The sequence below is a fragment of the Manis pentadactyla genome, chromosome 2 (genome assembly GCF_030020395.1).
Source record: "Manis pentadactyla isolate mManPen7 chromosome 2, mManPen7.hap1, whole genome shotgun sequence".
NCBI lineage: Eukaryota > Metazoa > Chordata > Mammalia > Pholidota > Manidae > Manis > Manis pentadactyla.
In genome coordinates, this window is record NC_080020.1 from 79,045,554 (window position 1) to 79,064,647 (window position 19,094).

Here is a 19,094-nt window from a genome sequence, read left to right on the forward strand (position 1 = left end):
GCCGGACTGCAGTTTTGTAAGCAATAAAAGGGTTTTAAAATTTATTTCTCCCTTTGACTGATTTTGGTTTTTAGAGGTATTTTGCACCAGGATTTCCTCTCCCCGGACTTACAGGTGCTTTCCTAGCAGTCCCCAGGGAAATTGGGGGAGATATTGCTCGTCTGGGACCACACTTTGACTTCTGCCATGTCATCTCACATCAGACACAGGTGGAAAAGAATTATGTTTATATGGTAGCCTGGGATAGTCAGATGAGGCTGCTTAAGAACAGAGGACACTGGTCTGAGGGAATGAGAATGTGACACCCTTGGAGACCATAGCCACCGGTTGAGAATCTATTGTCTGTGTAAGAAATTTAGTTCAGACTCCAACGTCAGACTGCTGGAGTGCAAATTCCAGGTCCACCATTTCTAGCTGTGTGACCATTAGTTACTTAACCCCTCAGCCTCAATACCCTCAATCTATAGAGAGTAATAGTAGCTACATAGGACTGCCAGTACCATTAAGTTGTGTGATGCATGTAAAGTGCTGCCTGACCCTACTGCTTGGGAGAGCAGGTGGGCACTTGATAAGTATTAGATATTTTGTTTCTAATATAACTATCCATCAGCTGAAAAGCAGCCTCCCTTGAAAAGGGTTTATAAGGAAAGGGATGGAAGTATCAGCAGAGTGCCTGTTCTGTGTGTTTACTCAATCCTTATGGCAACCTTCTGAGGAAATGGAACACCCTCAGATTAGAGGCAAGGTAACCACATGCCTCTTACACAGAATACTTATGCTACCATATACCAACTCTCCCTTTTCACTTTATAGCCACTGCTGTTGGTATATGTTAGCGTATTGGTCAGAGAATCCAATTTTTATTGGTCTGAGATAATTACCAGAGGAATTTAGCAATGAAGTGAGTAACAATATTGCATGCCTGCTATATCCTGTTTGTGCTGCATTCGTTTCTAGGATCTGTGCTGTAAAGGAGCTAATAAACATTAGCTCAATTTTTTCCTTATTGTATTTATCTCAGGTCCAGTGTTTACTATGTAACATTTCTAAACTAAGTAGCAACATTTTGCAGAAGCATTTCCCCTGTGTCTTTGTTATAAAATCTGAATTCTTTCTCTTACAGACTCAATACACAAGGGTAAAGTAGTCTTCACCTTAATCACTTGAACCATTTTTAAGCCATTGTTACACAATATGATTGTCCCTTTCTTTGAAGTACACATCAACCATTTATACTAACTTCTAAATCATTTTTCTATAATCCACCAACTTCTAGGACATACTTCCAGTTATCCTCATATTTCACTTCCTAAATCACCATTTTCCATAAGACCCTATCTCCTGTCATCTTTCCTGACTTCAACATTCAGTTACTAAAACCACCTTGATTCTGTTTCAGTTAATCTAATCTTCTTTTTTATTATTAACTGGACAGTCTTATCCCCTACTCCAGATCTGTTTTTTCTAGATTCAGTTCTCTTCCTGAACAGCCTAGTCCGACCTAGTTGCTGCAACAGCCTTGATAACATAGAGGATCCCTTAGCTCATTTAACTCTACCCTGGCCTCCATGTCTTTTTCCATCTTTTAGTCAAAATGTATTCTTTGTGCTCTCTTAACTCCAGGTGACAGAGTGAAGTAAATAAAATGCATATCAAGGAGGTGAGGGAGGATGCAGCCAAGAGAATAAATAGTCCCCATTAGTTCTTAATCATTATTATAATACTAGTTTAAAGGCAATTACATAATTGTAAACCATTGGTCTACGAACTTGACATTGAATTGTAATTTCTGTTGTCTGTCTAGTTACTACGAATGCTTAATTATGCATGTTTCTTCATTTATAAAGGGCATTGTAAAACTACCTGACCCCACCCCCCAGAAAAAAACAGTTGTAGGGGTTGTGAGAGATTAAGGTGAAGATGCAACCGTGAACTTAATTAATTTTACCCTTTTGGATTTTTTTTTTTTTTTACACCATTCCCTTTATTTTTTTTTTTGCATGGAGAACAAATTCTTACATAATGAATAAGTTACATAGTGAACAGTACAAGGGCAGTCATCACTGAAACTTTCGGTTTTGCTCATGCATTATGAACTATAAACAGTTCAAATATGAATACTCATTTGGTTTTTATACTTGATTTATATGTGGATACCACATTTCTCTCTTTATTATTATTATTTTTAATAAAATGCTGAAGTGGTAGGTAGATACAAGATAAAGGTAGAAAACATAGTTTAGTGTTGTAAGAGAGCACATGTAGATGATCAGGTGTGCGCCTGTAGACTATGTGTTAATCCAAGCTAGACAAGGGCAATAAAACATCCACGTATGCAGAAGATTTCTCTCAGAACGGGGGGCTGAGGTTCTAAGCCTCACCTCTGTTGATCCCCATTTTCTCACCTGATGACCCCCCTGCGACTGTCCCTGTCTTAGGTTGTTCCTCCCTTGAGGAATCTTACCGTCTATGGCTAATCAGTCATCTTCCGGGGCCATACAGGGAAATGTAAAGCTGGTAAGTGAGAGAGAAGCCTTATTGTTTGAAATGGTGAGCTTTTTATTTCTTTGCATATTTATGCCCTGTAGCTTCTATGCCCAGCATTTGTCTTGAGGTATCTTTACCACTTGGAAGAATTATGATACTCAGTAAATTTGATATGAGGCACGAATTATATTTCAGGGTTGTAATTAGGAAGGAAGAAGAAAAGCTATAGAAGTAGCAGGCAGAAGAAAACAAGGGAAGATTGATTATTTCTTTGACATATCTTCTTGTAGAGTTACTTCAGCATGTATAGGTTTTAAGCTACTACTTAAATTGCGCACACACATTAACATAATAGGAGTATAGTTACATAACCAAAGCATATCTGTAATTACCAGCCATCTCCACTGAAACCAAGAAAACCAGTTAGGCACCTTAGGCATTTGTGAAAACTTATCTATGATATGGTGGATATTGTCCAACTGAACTTGAACAGTCTGACAGAAATCAGACAAATTAAAACAACCCATTCCTGGGGAATGTTCACATCCCTTATGTTCTTTTAACAGTAAATAGTCTGTAGTTGTAAGATTTTGGAGCACTACAATTTGCACTTCTCCTAATTCTTGGTTGAGTTCCAACAGTATAGATCCAGTCAAATTTGTTGTTTTACTGTATGCACAGGCCAGCTTAGATATCTCCTCCTTCATTCCCATGGCAAGTACAGGAGCTGGTGGGATGAGTGCATCTACAGCTGTAGCAGCGCGTGGATCTTTGTTGGGGTTTTTTGATGATCATCTTCTGGCATGAGTCTTCCAGAGAGTGCTGATGTTGGAAGTTCTCTTTCATATCATATCTTAGTTCATTTTCAGGGTAGCCCAATTAGGCTTTGATCTTCTGTATAAACGCAAACAGACCCTTTGCCTACACTTTTATATGCCCTTTATACCCTTGTGTAGAACTCATTGGAGGTTACCACACAGGAACTGCCTTTCTTTTGTTTTGCTTTGTTTTGTTTTGTTTTGTTTTTGGTATCACTAATCTACACTTACATGACAAATATTATGTTTACTAAGCTCTCCCCTATACCAGGTCCCCCCTATAAACCCCTTTACAGTCACTGTCCATCAGCATAGCAAAATGTTGTAGAATCACTACTTGCCTTCTCTGTGTTGTACAGCCCTCCCTTTTCTCCCACCCCCCCATGCATGCTAATCTTAATACCCCCCTACTTCTCCCCCCCCTTATACCTCCCTACCCACCCATCCTCCCCAGTCCCTTTCCCTTTGGTACCTGTTAGTCCATTCTTGAGTTCTGTGATTCTGCTGCTGTTTTGTTCCTTCAGTTTTTCCTTTGTTCTTATATTCCACAGATAAGTGAAATCATTTGGTATTTCTCTTTCTCCGCTTGGCTTGTTTCACTGAGCATAATACCCTCCAGCTCCATCCATGTTGCTGCAAATGGTTGGATTTGCCCTTTTCTTATGGCTGAGTAGTATTCCATTGTGTATATGTACCACATCTTCTTTATCCATTCATCTATCGATGGACATTTAGGTTGCTTCCAATTCTTGGCTATTGTAAATAGTGCTGCGATAAACATAGGGGTGCACTGATCTTTCTCATACTTGATTGCTGCATTCTTAGGGTAAATTCCTAGGAGTGCAATTCCTGGGTCAAATGGTAAGTCTGTTATGAGCATTTTGATGTACCTCCATACTGCTTTCCACAATGGTTGAACTAACTTACATTCCCACCAGGAGTGTAGGAGGGTTCCCCTTTCTCCACAGCCTCGCCAACATTTGTTGTTGTTTGTCTTTTGGATGGCAGCCATCCTTACTGGTATGAGGTGATACCTCATTGTAGTTTTAATTTGCATTTCTCTGATAATTAGCGATGTGGAGCATCTTTTCATGTGTCTGTTGGCCATCTGTATTTCTTTTTTGGAGAACTGTTCAGTTCCTCTGCCCATTTTTTAATTGGGTTATTTGTTTTTTGTTTGTTGAGGCGTGTGAGCTCTTTATATATTTTTTACATCAAGCCTTTATCGGATGTGTCATTTTCAAATATATTCTCCCATACTGTAGGGTTCCTTTTTGTTCTATTGATGTTGTCTTTTGCTGTACAGAAGCTTTTCAGCTTAATATAGTCCCACTTACTCATTTTTGCTGTTGTTTTCCTTGCCCGGGGAGATATGTTCAAGAAGAGGTCACTCATGTTTATGTCTAAGAGGTTTTTGCCTATGTTTTCTTCCAAGAGTTTAATGGTTTCATAACTTACATTCAGGTCTTTGATCCATTTTGAGTTTACTTTTGTATATGGGGTTAGACAATGGTCCAGTTTCATTCTCCTACATGTAGCTGTCCAGTTTTGCCAGCACCACCTGTTGAAGAGACTTTCATTTCGCCATTGTATGTCCATGGCTCCTTTATCAAATATTAATTGACCATATATGTCTGGGTTAATGTCTGGATTCTCTAGTCTGTTCCATTGGTCTGTGGCTCTGCTCTTGTGCCAGTACCAAATTGTCTTGATTACTATGGCTTTATAGTAGAGCTTGAAGTTGGGGAGTGAGATCCCCCCTACTTTATTCTTCTTTCTCAGGATTGCTTTGGCTATTTGGGGTCTTTGGTGCTTCCATATGAATTTTTGAATTATTTGTTCCAGTTCATTGAGGAATGTTGCTGGTAGTTTCATAGGGATTGCATCAAATCTGTATATTGCTTTGGGCAGGATGGCCATTTTGATGATATTAATTCTTCCTAGCCACGAGCATGGGATGAGTTTCCATGTGTTAGTGTCCCCTTTAATTTCTCTTAAGAGTGACTTGTAGTTTTCAGAGTATAAGTCTTTCACTTCTTTGCTTAGGTTTATTCCTAGGTATTTTATTTTTTTTGATGCAATTGTGAATGGAGTTGTTTTCCTGATTTCTCTTTCTGTTGGTTCATTGTTAGTATATAGGAAAGCCACAGATTTCTGTGTGTTGATTTTGTATCCTGCAACTTTGCTGTATTCCGATATCAGTTCTAGTAGTTTTGGGGTGGAGTCTTTAGGTGTTTTTATGTACAGTATCATGTCATCTGCAAATAGTGACAGTTTAACTTCTTCTTTACCAATCTGGATTCCTTGTAGTTCTTTGTTTTGTCTGATTGCTGTGGCTAGGACCTCCACTACTATGTTAAATAACAGTGGAGAGAGTGGGCATCCCTGTCTAGTTCCCGATCTCAGAGGAAATGCTTTCAGCTTCTCGCTGTTCAATATAATGTTGGCTGTGGGTTTATCATAGATAGCCTTTATTATGTTGAGGTACTTGCCCTCTATTCCCATTTTGCTGAGAGTTTTTATCATGAATGGATGTTGAACTTTGTCAAATGCTTTTTCAGCATCTATGGAGATGATCATGTGGTTTTTGTCTTTCTTTTTGTTGATGTGGTGGATGATATTGATGGACTTTCGAATGTTGTGCCATCCTTGCATCCCTGGGATGAATCCCACTTGGTCATGGTGTATGATCCTTTTGATGTATTTTTGAATTCGGTTTGCTAATATTTTGTTGAGTATTTTTGCATCTACGTTCATCAGGGATATTGGTCTGTAGTTTTCTTTTTTGGTGGGGTCTTTGCCTGGTTTTGGTATTAGGGTGATGTTAGCTTCATAGAATGAGTTTGGGAGTATCCCCTCCTCCTCTATTTTTTGGAAAACTTTAAGGAGAATGGGTATTATGTCTTCCCTGTATGTCTGATAAAATTCCGAGGTAAATCCATCTGGCCTGGGGGTTTTGTTCTTTGGTAGTTTTTTGATTACCGCTTCAATTTCGTTGCTGGTAATTGGTCTGTTTAGATTTTCTGTTTCTTTCTGGGTCAATCGTGGAAGGTTGTATTTTTCTAGGAAGTTGTCCATTTCTCCTAGGTTTCCCAGCTTGTTAGCATATAGGTTTTCATAGTATTCTCTAATAATTTTTTGTATTTCTGTGGGGTCCGTCGTGATTTTTCCTTTCTCGTTTCTGATATTGTTGATTTGTGTTGACTCTCTTTTCTTCTTAATAAGTCTGGCTAGAGGCTTATCTATTTTGTTTATTTTCTTGAAGAACCAGCTCTTGATTTCATTGATTTTTGCTATTGTTTTATTCTTCTCAATTTTATTTATTTCTTCTCTGATCTTTATTATGTCCCTCCTTCTGCTGACCTTAGGCCTCATCTGTTCTTCTTTTTCCAATTTCGATAATTGTGACATTAGACCATTCATTTGGGATTGCTCTTCCTTTTTTAAATATGCTTGGATTGCTATATACTTTCCTCTTAAGACTGCTTTTGCTGTGTCCCACAGAAGTTGGGGCTTAGTGTTGTTGTTGTCATTTGTTTCCATATATTACTGGATCTCCATTTTGATTTGGTCATTGATCCATTGATTATTTAGGAGTGTGTTGTTAAGCCTCCATGTGTTTGTGAGCCTCTTTGCTTTCTTTGTACAGTTTATTTCTAGTTTTATGCCTTTGTGGTCTGAAAAATTGGTTGGTAGGATTTCAATCTTTTCGAATTTTCTGAGGCTCTTTTTGTGGCCTAGTATGTGGTCTATTCTGGAGAATGTTCCATGTGCACTTGAGAAGAATGTCTATCCTGTTGCTTTTGGATGTAGAGTTCTATAGATGTCTATTAGGTCCATCTGCTCTACTGTGTTGTTCAGTGCTTCCGTGTCCTTACTTATTTTCTGCCCGATGGATCTATCCTTTGGGGTGAGTGGTGTGTTGAAGTGTTCTAGAATGAATGCATTGCAGTCTATATCCCCCTTTAGTTCTGTTAGTATTTGTTTCACATATGCTGGTGCTCCTGTGTTGGGAGCATATATATTTAGAATGGTTATATCCTCTTGTTGACTGAGCCCTTTATCATTATGTAGTGTCCTTCTTTATCTCTTGTTACTTTCTTTGTTTTGAAGTCTATTTTGTCTGATATTAGTACTGCAACCCCTGCTTTCTTCTCACTGTTGTTTGCTTGAAATATGTTTTTCCATCCCTTGACTTTTAGTCTGTACATGTCTTTGGGTTTGAGGTGAGTTTCTTGTAAGCAGCATATAGATGGGTCTTGCTTTTTTATGCATTCTGTTACTCTGTGTCTTTTGATTGGTGCATTCAACCCATTAACATTTAGGGTGACTATTGAAAGATATGTACTTATTGCCATTGCAGGCTTTAAATTCGTGGTTACCGAAGGTTCAAGGTTAGCCTCTTTAGTATCTTACTGTCTAACTTAGCTCGCTTATTGAGCTGTTATATACACTGTCTGGAGATTCTTTTCTTCTCTCCCTTCTTGTTCCTCCTCCTCGATTCTTCATATGTTGGGTGTTTTGTGCTGTGCTCTTTCTGGGAGTGCTCCCATCTAGAGCAGTCCCTGTAAGATGTTCTGTAGAGGTGGTTTGTGGAAAGCAAATTCCCTCAGCTTTTGTTTGTCTGGGAATTGTTTAATCCCACCGTCATATTTGAATGATAGTCGTGCTGGATACAGTATACTTGGTTCAAGGTCCTTCTGTTTCATTGTATTAAATATATCATGCCATTCTCTTCTGGCCTGTAGGGTTTCTGTTGAGAAATCTGATGTTAGCCTGATGGGTTTCCCTTTATAGGTGACCTTTTTCTCTCTAGCTGCCTTTAACACTCTTTCCTTGTCCTTGATCTTTGCCACTTTAATTATTATGTGTCTTGGTGTTGTCCTTCTTGGATCCTTTCTGTTGGGGGTTCTGTGTATTTCCGTGGTCTGTTCGATTATTTCCTCCCCCAGTTTGGGGAAGTTTTCAGCAATTATTTCTTCTAAGATACTTTCCATCTCTTTTCCTCTCTCTTCTTCTTCTGGGACCCCTATAATATGGATATTGTTCCTTTTGGATTGGTCACACAGTTCTCTTAATATTGTTTCATTCCTGGAGATCCTTTTATCTCTCTCTATGTCAGCTTCTATGCGTTCCTGTTCTCTGGTTTCAGTTCCATCAATGGCCTCTTGCATTCTATCCATTCTGCTTATAAACCCTTCCAGGGTTTGTTTCATTTCTGTAATCTCCTTTCTGGCATTTGTGATCTCCCTCCGGACTTCATCCCATTTCTCTTGAGTATTTCTCTGCATCTCTGTCAGCATGTTTATGATTCTTATTTTGAATTCTTTGTCAGGAAGACTGGTTAGGTCTGTCTCCTTCTCTGGTGTTGTCTCTGTGATCTTTGTCTGCCTGTAGCTTTGCCTTTTCATGGTGATAGGAATAGTTTGCAGAGCTGGGACGAGTGACGGCTGGAAGAACTTCCTTTCTTGTTGGTTTGTGGCCCTCCTCTCCTGGGAGAACAGCGACCTCTAGTGGCTTGTGCTGGGCAGCTGCGCGCAGACAGGGTTTCTGCTTCCTGCGGGGCTGCTATGGAGTTAATCTCCGCTGTTGCTGTGGGCGTGGCCTGGCTCAGGCAGCTACTCCAAAGTGGTGGAGTCCCATTGGAGCAGGAGCGGCTGGGAGGCTATTTATCTCCGTAAGGGGCCTCCCTGCTCCCTGCAGCCCAGGGGTTAGGGTGCCCAGAGATTCCCGGATTCCCTACCTCTGGATTAAGTGTCCTGCCCTACCCCTTTAAGACTTCCAAAAAGCACCCACCAAAACAAAACAATGACCACCAAAAGAAAAAAACTTTTAAATTAAAAAAAAAAAATTTTTTTTTTAATTAAAAAAAAAGGTGGTAGCTCGTTTTTCTTTATTCTCCGGTGCCAGCCTCAGGCCTCTGCTCACCGGTCTTGCTGCCCTGTTTCCCTAGTATTGGGGTCCCTATCCCTTTAAGACTTCCAAAAAGCGCTCGCCAAAACAAAACAGCAAAAAAGCAAAAAAAAAAAAAAAAAAATGGTCGCGCGCTTTTCTTATGTCGTCCGCCACCCGGTCTCCAGTGCCCGCTCACTGTTCTTGCTGCCCTGTTTCCCTATTTTGGGGTCCCTATCCCTTTAAGACTTCCAAAAAGCGCTCACCAAAAAAAAAAAAAACAGAGAAAAAAAAAAAATGGCCGCTCGCTTTTCTTATGTCCTCCAATGCCAGGCCTCTGGTACCTGCTCACTGTTCTTGCTGCCCTGTTTCCCTAGCATCCAGGGCCCCCTGGGCACGTACTGTGTCTGCACTCTGGCCCGGATGGCGGGGGTGGGTGTTCGGCAGTCCTGGGCTCCGTCTCCCTCCCGCTCTGCCTGCTCTTCTCCCGCAGGGAGCTGGGGGGATGGGCGCTCGGCTCCCGCGGGGCCGGGGCTTGTATCTTACCCCCTTCGCGACGCGCTGGGTTCTCTCAGGTGCGGATGTGGTCTGGATATTGTCCTGTGTCCTCTGGTCTTTATTCTAGGAAGGGTTTTCTTTGTTATATTTTCATAGAAATATGTGGTTTTGGGAGGAGATTTCCGCTGCTCTACTCACGCCGCCATCTTCCGCCCCTCCCCCTTTTGGATTTTTAATTACAGAAGTAATATGCTCATTTTTTAATGCTTCATCCATTTCTATATTGTTTGAAACATGAAAATCCTTTCTCTACTCCCCACTTACCACATATTAACAGTTTGAAGATCATTCCAAACTAATCAAACATACTACTCTTTTTCCAACATTTTATCATGCAACTTTCAAACATACAGAAAGACCTTTACAGTAAACACCTGTATACCCACCACATCATTTTACCATTAGCATTTTACTATGCTTCCTTTATCATCCATCCATCAATGGCTCTTGTTTTTTTTTTAATGCATTTCAAAGTAAACTGCAGACATTAATATTTTTTCCTAAATACTTCAACATACATACCCTTAGAGTTAATATCTCTTTAGTTTTATTATTTTGAGATAAATATTATATACAATGAAATGTACAGGTCTTAAGTGTACATTTGCTAAGTTTTGACAAATACATGCTTCTATATAACCACATATCAAAGATACAGAACATTACCATCACCCCTACAAAGTTCCCTCATGTCCCTTCCCAGTGAATCTTTACTCCATCCCTCCAGAAACAACTACTAGGCTGATTTTTTTCCCACCACAAATATCACAAGATATCAGAAGTGTTTTTGGTTTTTGATTCCTTGTGGACCATATGTACACAAATATAGGTTGAATTATTGGTCATAGGCCATACTAATGTTAAAAAAATTTTTTTTGAAAGGATTCATATTTATGATTTAGTTTTATAATTACTGTTCCCTATTCAGATTGTTTGGACAAGTATGAATAGGTTTTCTAGAAATTGCTGCTTTTATCCTCAGGGAACCTCCACAAGGAGCTGATTTTCTTGCTGAAAGTCTGGATGATGCCTTAAAACTTATTGAAGACCCAGAATTAACAAATAAAGTAGACATGGTTTGGATAATAGGCGGCAGTTCTGTTTATAAAGTAAGTAAATATACCTCTAAATATAAAGAAAAGTTCTATCCCACTTTTCTGTCAGTTTCCTTGCAATCTGAATTTTTTAAGAAATTAAGCCATGAGCTCTGCCTCAACACCAAAAAAAAACAAATAATCCGATTAAAAAATGGGCAGAGGGCCTAAACAGACATCTCTCCAAAGAAGAAATACAGATGGCCAATAGGCACATGAAAAGATGCTCCACATTGCTAACCATCAGGGAAATGCAAATCAAAACCACAGCTGAGATACCACCTCCCACCAGCTAGAATGGTCACTATCCAACAGACAAGAAATAACAAGTATTGGCGAGGATGTGGAGAAATGGGAACCCTCCTACACCGTCGGTGGGAAAGAAATTGGTGCAACCGCTGTAAAAGTAATATGGAGGTTCCACTATAAATTATACATATTGTCAATTTGAATTAATTCATTTTTTTAGACTATTATGCAAACCAAATAAAGTATAAAGTAACTTTTTAAGGCTGTACCCATTTATTTTCAATTGAAAATAAGGATTTCCAATTTTAAAAACATTAAATCTTCCCATTAGAATTGTACTTGCATTTTTCTACTCCCTGGATGTGCCCTGGTACATTGAGTTATCCCCTTTTTCAAGGATAAGTATGTCTTTTACTGAGAAAGGGATGGGGTGCTTAGTTGATACACACTGACTAAATGTGTGTGAATTCGTTAAAAGCAGAAAACTTCCCCTCAACAATTCTCATATGATGTGAGGGCATGGGAAAAGTATTATATGATTTCATATCATAAGAGAAAATAGTAGGTAAAAGAGAAAACATTCTTCTTTCTTAATATCAACTGACTTCCAGCCTTCAGAATTTTTGAGGATAATAAATAGACTATTTTGGTTCCTTTAAAACACTACTGGAAGATAAAAGATTTACTGGGAGGAAAAAAATCAGCCCCTACCCTTTGGTGGCGTGTGGTAATATATGTACACTGAAATTTCGTTAGAAAGAAGAGGTATATACCAGGATCTTAGATGAGATTATAAAAACTATGTTGCTTAGGTTCCTGTTTCTACAACCTTTTATTTTCTCCACTAATATTAGGCAGAAAATGGACATGTCCCTTTGATCTTTCAGCCAAGTATGAATTTTTTTAAAAAACAAGTTATTTTTTATTTTGTTCAGTATTCATTTTGAGTGATTTAATACCATATTCACTTGAAAATGTTTTCTTTAAACAATATATAAATACTTAAGATTAAATACATTTATATAATGTGATACATCTGTGTGTAAGTAAATAATAAGGAAGTAGAACCTCCAGGTGATAATTTTGTATTATCCACCTACCTCACATCCCAGTAGCTTGTAGAACATTTAGACTTATCTTCCCATGGGTCAAACCAGGCCCACCAGCCAGTCAGTGTTAAGTTTCATTGGAACACAGCCACAACCATTGGGTTAATATTGTCTGTTGCTACTTTGCCTACAAATGTTAGAAACCATATGGCCCACAAAAGCATAAATGTTTGCCATCTGACCTTTTACTGAGAAGGCTTGTCATATAGCGTTTACTTTAACGCAGACCTTCAGATACTGTTGTGGTTGGTCCTGCTCAATTTTTCTAATTTTTAATACAGTAAGAATTGGTAGAATATTTATTTGGTTGGGGCAAGAGAATAAATTATTTAATATATACACTAGAGTGTTAAAAATAATTTTGTTCTGTGCCCTTATTTGGAATTACAAGGATAATAAATACTTGAAATTGTGTATGTGTGTGTCTGTATTTTTTTTCTTATAAGCTATTTTTTCTGGTTTTTTTCTATTTCCTATAAGCTATTTTTAAACTAAAATGCTCAGTTTTCAAAATCTTGCAGTTTCATGCTAAAATCACAACTGCATAGTTGTTTGAGCACGGAGCCCTCACTAAAGCTGTGCTCGGTCTGATCCCTTCTGGCCTCCCCCTTGCCCCCAGCTCCCAGAGGGGCTTTCAGGCTCAGGGAAGATGTTGTGCTTGTTCCCACCCTCAGGTCTCTGCACTACCTATTCCTGACTCCTGGGATGCTCCTCTCTGCTCTTTGCATGGCTACTACATGCCTCTCTGCATGGCATATCCTGTTTTTTCCTATAACCTATTCGAATAGATTTTCCTATAATCTTTTCAAAATCAGAATGCTTTCTTGGAACTGTCTAGTACTCATGACTTTTTATTAGAATTTGAAGATCCATTCCAGGGTAGTTTTTTCTGTAGAAACTATCACCAGTACTCTAGGCAGTGGTTAGAAAAGTCATTAACTAAAAGGCCAAATACAAATTAGCAGCAAGAGGCAGAATAAATTACCTACTAGCATTGTAAGTACCTCCTAACAAATGAAAGTATTATTAAGTTATACATAAGTGTACCAAGTATGCCCTTGGGATTTTCAGAAGTCAAGTTTTCATGAAATTATACTGTGTTATCCATATATACATATGTGAATTTTTCTATGGAGTAACTAATTCAGGGTTTTTTATTTTTAAACCACCAAAGTAAAAAGACAAAACTGAATGCTTATATAAAAAAAAGAAATGTAAGCACTCTAGAAGCCAGAATATATTTAAAACTCAACTCTCCTAGCTATTGATGATGATTAGTCCTATTCTCAACATAAGGCCTACTTTGCAGGGCCCCAAAGTAAAGAATAGGTTATTTAAATAACATACTTTAGAGGTAACAAGTTATGGAGCATATCTTTATATAGTACAGACTTGACTGTGTAATTAAAACAAAAATCTTAAAGTTTCTATTTTGTTTTGACACACATTGATGAGGAAATTGATGAGTTTTGTTTTATTTCAAAGGAAGCAATGAACAAGCCTGGCCATGTTAGACTGTTTGTAACAAGGATCATGCAAGATTTTGAAAGTGATACGTATTTTCCAGAAATTGATTTGGAGAAATATAAACTTCTTCCAGAGTAAGTAAACTATTGTCAATATGAAGCACTTTCTGATTTCGTGCTTTGAACTATAGGAAAGAGGTGTCTCTTCAGATAGAATTTGGGGTAGTAATGTGTTTTAGATGAACATAATGGGAAGTTCTGGAAATCTGCTTTAACAGACTTGGGAATGTTCCAGTTTTCATGATTTTACTGAAATCTAGAGAGCAGTTGTTAGTTGATTCTATGAGATCTGTGTTTAGCACCACACACTGTCCTAGGGTCCTGGAGAAAGTGTTCAAAACAGACTTGTTACTACTCTCCAGAAGATTACATTCTTTGTAGGAGAGGAGGAGGGTGGCAAACAATAGATAAATAACAAAAGAGTTGCTCTATGGATAACTAAAATACTGTGGTGTGGTAAATATCTTACAGTCTGAGAAGTCCTCACTGAAGAGTGATGTCCACGTGGAACTCTAAATGTCAAGAAGTCAGTCATGCAAAGAGCAGAGAAAAGCATCCCAGGAGTCAGGAACAGATAGTGCAGAGACCTGAGGGTGGGATCTTCCCTGAGCCTGAAAGCCACTGTGGGAGCTGAGGGCAAGAGGGAGGCCAGAAAGGATCAGACCAAGCACAGCTTTAGTGAGGGCTCCACACTCAAAAAACTATGTACTTGTGATTTTAGCGTGAAACTGCCTGATTTTGAAAACAACATTTTAGTTTAAAAGCACTTTTCAGCTATTTCCTCTGAAGAGTAAAAATAAAAGATTAATTATATCAACACTTTCAGACTAGCTTTTAACACATTCTTTCAAATACACTCAGTTGAATCCAGTCATTATTCTTTTGGTGTGAGCTTATTTGTGGAAATAACTCCTAAAAGAACATTTAATCTGAATAAATGGATGGCCAAGCTTTAGAGTAATAGTCTGTTATTCTGTAGAGTAATAAGAAGTAGCCTTGAATCAAATGAAATGTGTGACTGATTTTCTTGGGCTCTTAACTAGCTCTAAAGAAAACTGAAAATCAATAAGAACTCTAAAAGTTTTCTAAACAGCTAAAGTATAGGCATTTGCTTCTAGTCACCAAAAGTAACTACTTAGAAAAATCACACTTAGTGATTTCACATTTCTTTATATAAAAATCAGTTGTATTTTGCTGTTGCACCCTATAGATTTTCTCTTATACTGTTTATATGATTATTGACCACTGATACCCCTCATTTCTTCTTACCTTTCTCTTTGCTGTTAACAAAAAGATTAGATTACTGTGTGAATCAGTTTCATATTAAATACCTTTCCAGTTCATATTGCTTTCAGTCAGACCTCTTTACAAAGTTACTACCCTTCAGCATCCTTGATAGCTTAATGCAGATACCATTCTGGCTCTCTTCTTCACTGAGACATGATTCAAACATCACCACATTCACCCATTGGAAGTATATAATTCAGTGGCTTAGACTATTCACAGGGTTGTGCAACCACCACCATAATCTAAGTTTAGAACATTTTCATCACCCAAAAAAAAATCCCCTACCCATATGCAGTCATTCTCCACTCCCTTCCCCTCCTAGCCCTAGGAAAACAATCTGTTTCCTGCCTCTGTAGATATATCTATTCTGGTCATTTCCTATAAGCAGAATAAAATAATGTGTGGTCTCTCTTAGATTGACATCTTTCACTTAGAATACCATGTAAAAGTTCTTCCATAGAACTTGCTTCACAAATTTTCTCCCAATACCTGAATCATCTTTTCCCTTTCTCAGTGATACCGTTCGCAGCACAAAGGTTTTTAATTTTGATGTTGTCCAATTTGTCTATCTTTTCTTTTGTCATTGTCCTTTTGGTGTCATACCTAAGAAACTGCTTAATCCAAGCTCACAGATTTACTTCTATGTTTTCTTCTGTTTTATAGTTTTAAGTCTGTAATCCGTTGGAGTTAATTTATCGACCATGTAAGGAAGGGGACAAGTTCATTCCTTTGTAAATGGCTATCCAGTTGTCCTAGCACTGTACTAAAATTGTTGAAAATACTGTTCTTCACCCCATTGAAATGTCTTGGCACCCTTGTTAAAAATCAGTCGACCATAATGTGAGGGTTTTTTTTCTGGACTCTCAGTTCTATTCCACTTGTCTGTATGTGTATGTCAGTACCACACTGTCTTGCTTACTGCATCTGTGTGATAACTTTTGAAATCAGGAAGTACCAGTCCTCCAAATCTGTTCTTTTTCAAGATTGTTTTGGGTATTCTGTGTCTCTTGCATTTCCATATGAATTTTATGATCAGCTTGTCAGTCTGCCAAAAAGCAAGCTAGGGTTGTGATATAATGCAATTGCCTTGTATCTGTAGACCACTTTGGAGAATATTGCCATTTTAGCAATATTTAGCCTTTCAAACTATGAACATTTCTTTCTAGTCATGTAGGTCTCCTTTAATTTATTTCAGCAGTGTTTTGTAGCTTTCAGTATACAAGTCTTGCACTTCACTGTTAAATTTATTCCTAAGTATTTTATTCTTTTTGATGCTATTATAAATGGAAATTTTTTCTTAATTTTATTTTCAGATAGTTCATTGGTAATATACAGAAATACAGTTGATTTTTGTTTATTGGTTTTACATTCTGAAAACTTGCTGAACTCATTTACTAGTTCTAATTGTTGGTGGATTCCTTAGGATTTTCTATATTCAGGATATATCATTTGCAAATAGAAATAGTTTTACTTCTTAATTTCTAATCTGGATGTTTCTTTCTTTTTCTTGCCTAATTGCCCTAGATAGAACCTCCAGTGCAATGTTGAATGGAAGTGGCAAGGGCGAAACATCTTTGCCTTTTTCTCTTAGAGGGAAAGTTGTAGTCTTTTACCATTACATACAGTGTTAGCTGTGGGTTTTTCGTATATGCCCTTTATTATATTGAGGAAGATGTCCTCTATTTCTGTTTCGTTGAGTATTTTCATCATGAAGAGTATAGGATTTTGTCAAATGCTTTTTCTCAGTCTATTGAGGTGATCGTGTGTTCTTATCTTTAATAAGATAAATGCACTAATTAATACTTAAAACAATATTAATGTGGTGTGTTACATTGAATGATTTTCACATTAAATTATTTTTGCTTTCCTGGGGTAAATGTTGGTAAATAACATGTCCTTTCTATATGTTTCTGCATTCAGTTTGCCAATACTTTGTTCAGGATTTCTGCATTTATATACATAAGGGATATTGATCTATAGTTTTCTTTTTTTGTAATGTCTTCACCTGGTTTTTGCATCAAGATAATACTGACCTCACAGAATGAGTTGGTAAATGCTCTCTTTCCTCTTCTGTTTTTTGGAAGAGTTTGTAAAGAATTGGTATTAGTTCTTCATTAAATGTCTTAGAAAATTTTAATGGTGTATAGATTTAGATAGGAAATTGCTATTGAAAGCTGAAATCAAAGGAAATTGGCTCGAAAATGAACATTGTAATCAAAGCTCTTGAAGAAAATGAAAAGCCTTTTTTTCCATTGAAGCATTTAATGGTCATCTTACTTTCAAACATGTACCACCATAATAACAGCCTCTTTAACCTGGGACAGAGAAAAATCCCCTAAGGCGGAGATCTAGAGGAAGTCAGTCTTTCATGATGTAGAGAAAAAGGAAACCCTGAAAACAAAAAGAATATATTTGTCCCTGGAAGTCTTTAACATTGTTTAATTCCTGAGCTGCTCTCTTTCCAAATTTCTGTACATTAGGGGACTTAGAATTGCTCCCTACTGTCCACAAATGAACTCTTCCCCCTTCTTCTTTCCCCACAGCTACCACTTAGATTAGGACCCCCCACCCCCACGTTATCCCTGTCTGTAGGCCTCTGGTGGTTATATAGGTTTCAGATCAAATGCAGTATCTTTTATTAACACCATACTTCCTGGCAGTAAAAGCACTAGTATCATGAAATAAAGATGAAAGAGGACTACTGTGAAGCAGAAAGAAACATAAAATTATGTTACAAGTTGGCCTAACTAAAGTTAGAATGTAGATGAAGCCACAAGTAGTGGCAATCTAAAAGCAAAAGTTAATTTTAACGCGGTAAGATGTTAAAGGAAGTACTTTGTGTCGGCTGTTTCCCCCACGGGTCATTGCCTATACAGTCATTCTTTTGACAGCATTGAGCCGGCCTGTCCTCTAAAGCTCTGCCTGCATTCATCTTGCCTGGAAGAAATCTTTCTGTATCAGACTCTTTCACACTAGGCTTCAACTAAACCAGCAGGCCCAAGGATTTTATACCAGCAGTTTTCTGCTTAATGAGCCCCAAACAGGCTTCTCCTTGTAGTTCACAGCCTTCCATGTGACCATACAGTCAAAGAGGACAAAGACCAGAAGAAGCCTTTGAGGTAGGAGTTGGCTGCCACTGGAACAGATGCCCCTTCTCAGTGGACCACTGGAAGTAGGATTTAGGTGGGCTGATGTTCCTGCTTCCTTTACTTCCTAACGTTCAACAGGATCCTGGTATATTTGTCCACGTTATTTGTACATTCCTCTCCTCCTGAGCCTTTGCTTCCTATAGAGTCTTCATTTTATTTTAATTGTAATTTGTTTCTTGTAGATAACTTGTTTCTTGTAAATGCAGTTTGAAGAACTCCATTTACCTATATCTTAGACTTTCCATCAAATCATATGTATATTATCCTCATGATGCTTTATCAGTTCAGATCTTAGGTTTTTTCACATTCATTGGATTCTTAATGCTTGAAGATTCTAGAGGGGAATCTACCTGGGTAGTACTTAACAAACAGGAGGTATTTCCAAGTCCTGTTAGACTTAACCTCACAGTTTAAGCGTGGCTCTTAGGCAGTTCAGAAAAGTTTGCTCTTCAGAAAAGTTTGGAATTATGAGGTAGTTAATAATCATTATTAAAACATACTGAATATGTGAATATTATAGAAAATAAAATTAATCTTAAGCAGAATTAATTTTAGTCTCACAGAGAAAATTAACATCAATACTATGGCAAGTGACCATATCCAGCCAATAGCAGAATTATTTCTAACTTACTCATTTCTAACTTATTCATGGTTTTAGAAATAATTTTGATACTTTGTTTTTCTGTTACTGACAGTCTTGATACTCTTGAAAATTTACACACACACACACACACACACACACACAAATGTCAACATTGCTTTAGATAACTCATTCCAAAGAAACTAAAATTATGTTAAAAGTTGGCCTAATAAATAAAATCATTTCTTTAAGAAGAGAAAAACACTGTACTACCAAAACTGTGGAAGAGAAACAACTCAGAAAATGGTTAGTAAATATAGACATAGCTTCTTTCTCTGAAATACA

General features: G+C 37.7%; 1 protein-coding gene across 6 annotated transcripts in view; it reads left to right on the top strand.

The window, feature by feature from the left end:
* DHFR (dihydrofolate reductase) overlaps positions 1–19,094 on the top strand; it is a 39,477-nt gene that overhangs the window by 7,140 nt on the left and 13,243 nt on the right. For all 6 annotated transcript variants that reach the window (XM_057493896.1, XM_036914185.2, XM_057493893.1 and 3 more), the window contains 2 exons: positions 10,738–10,864; positions 13,693–13,808. In XM_057493896.1, coding sequence (XP_057349879.1) covers positions 10,738–10,864; positions 13,693–13,808 — 243 coding nt within the window. The remainder of the gene's footprint in view (positions 1–10,737; positions 10,865–13,692; positions 13,809–19,094) is intronic.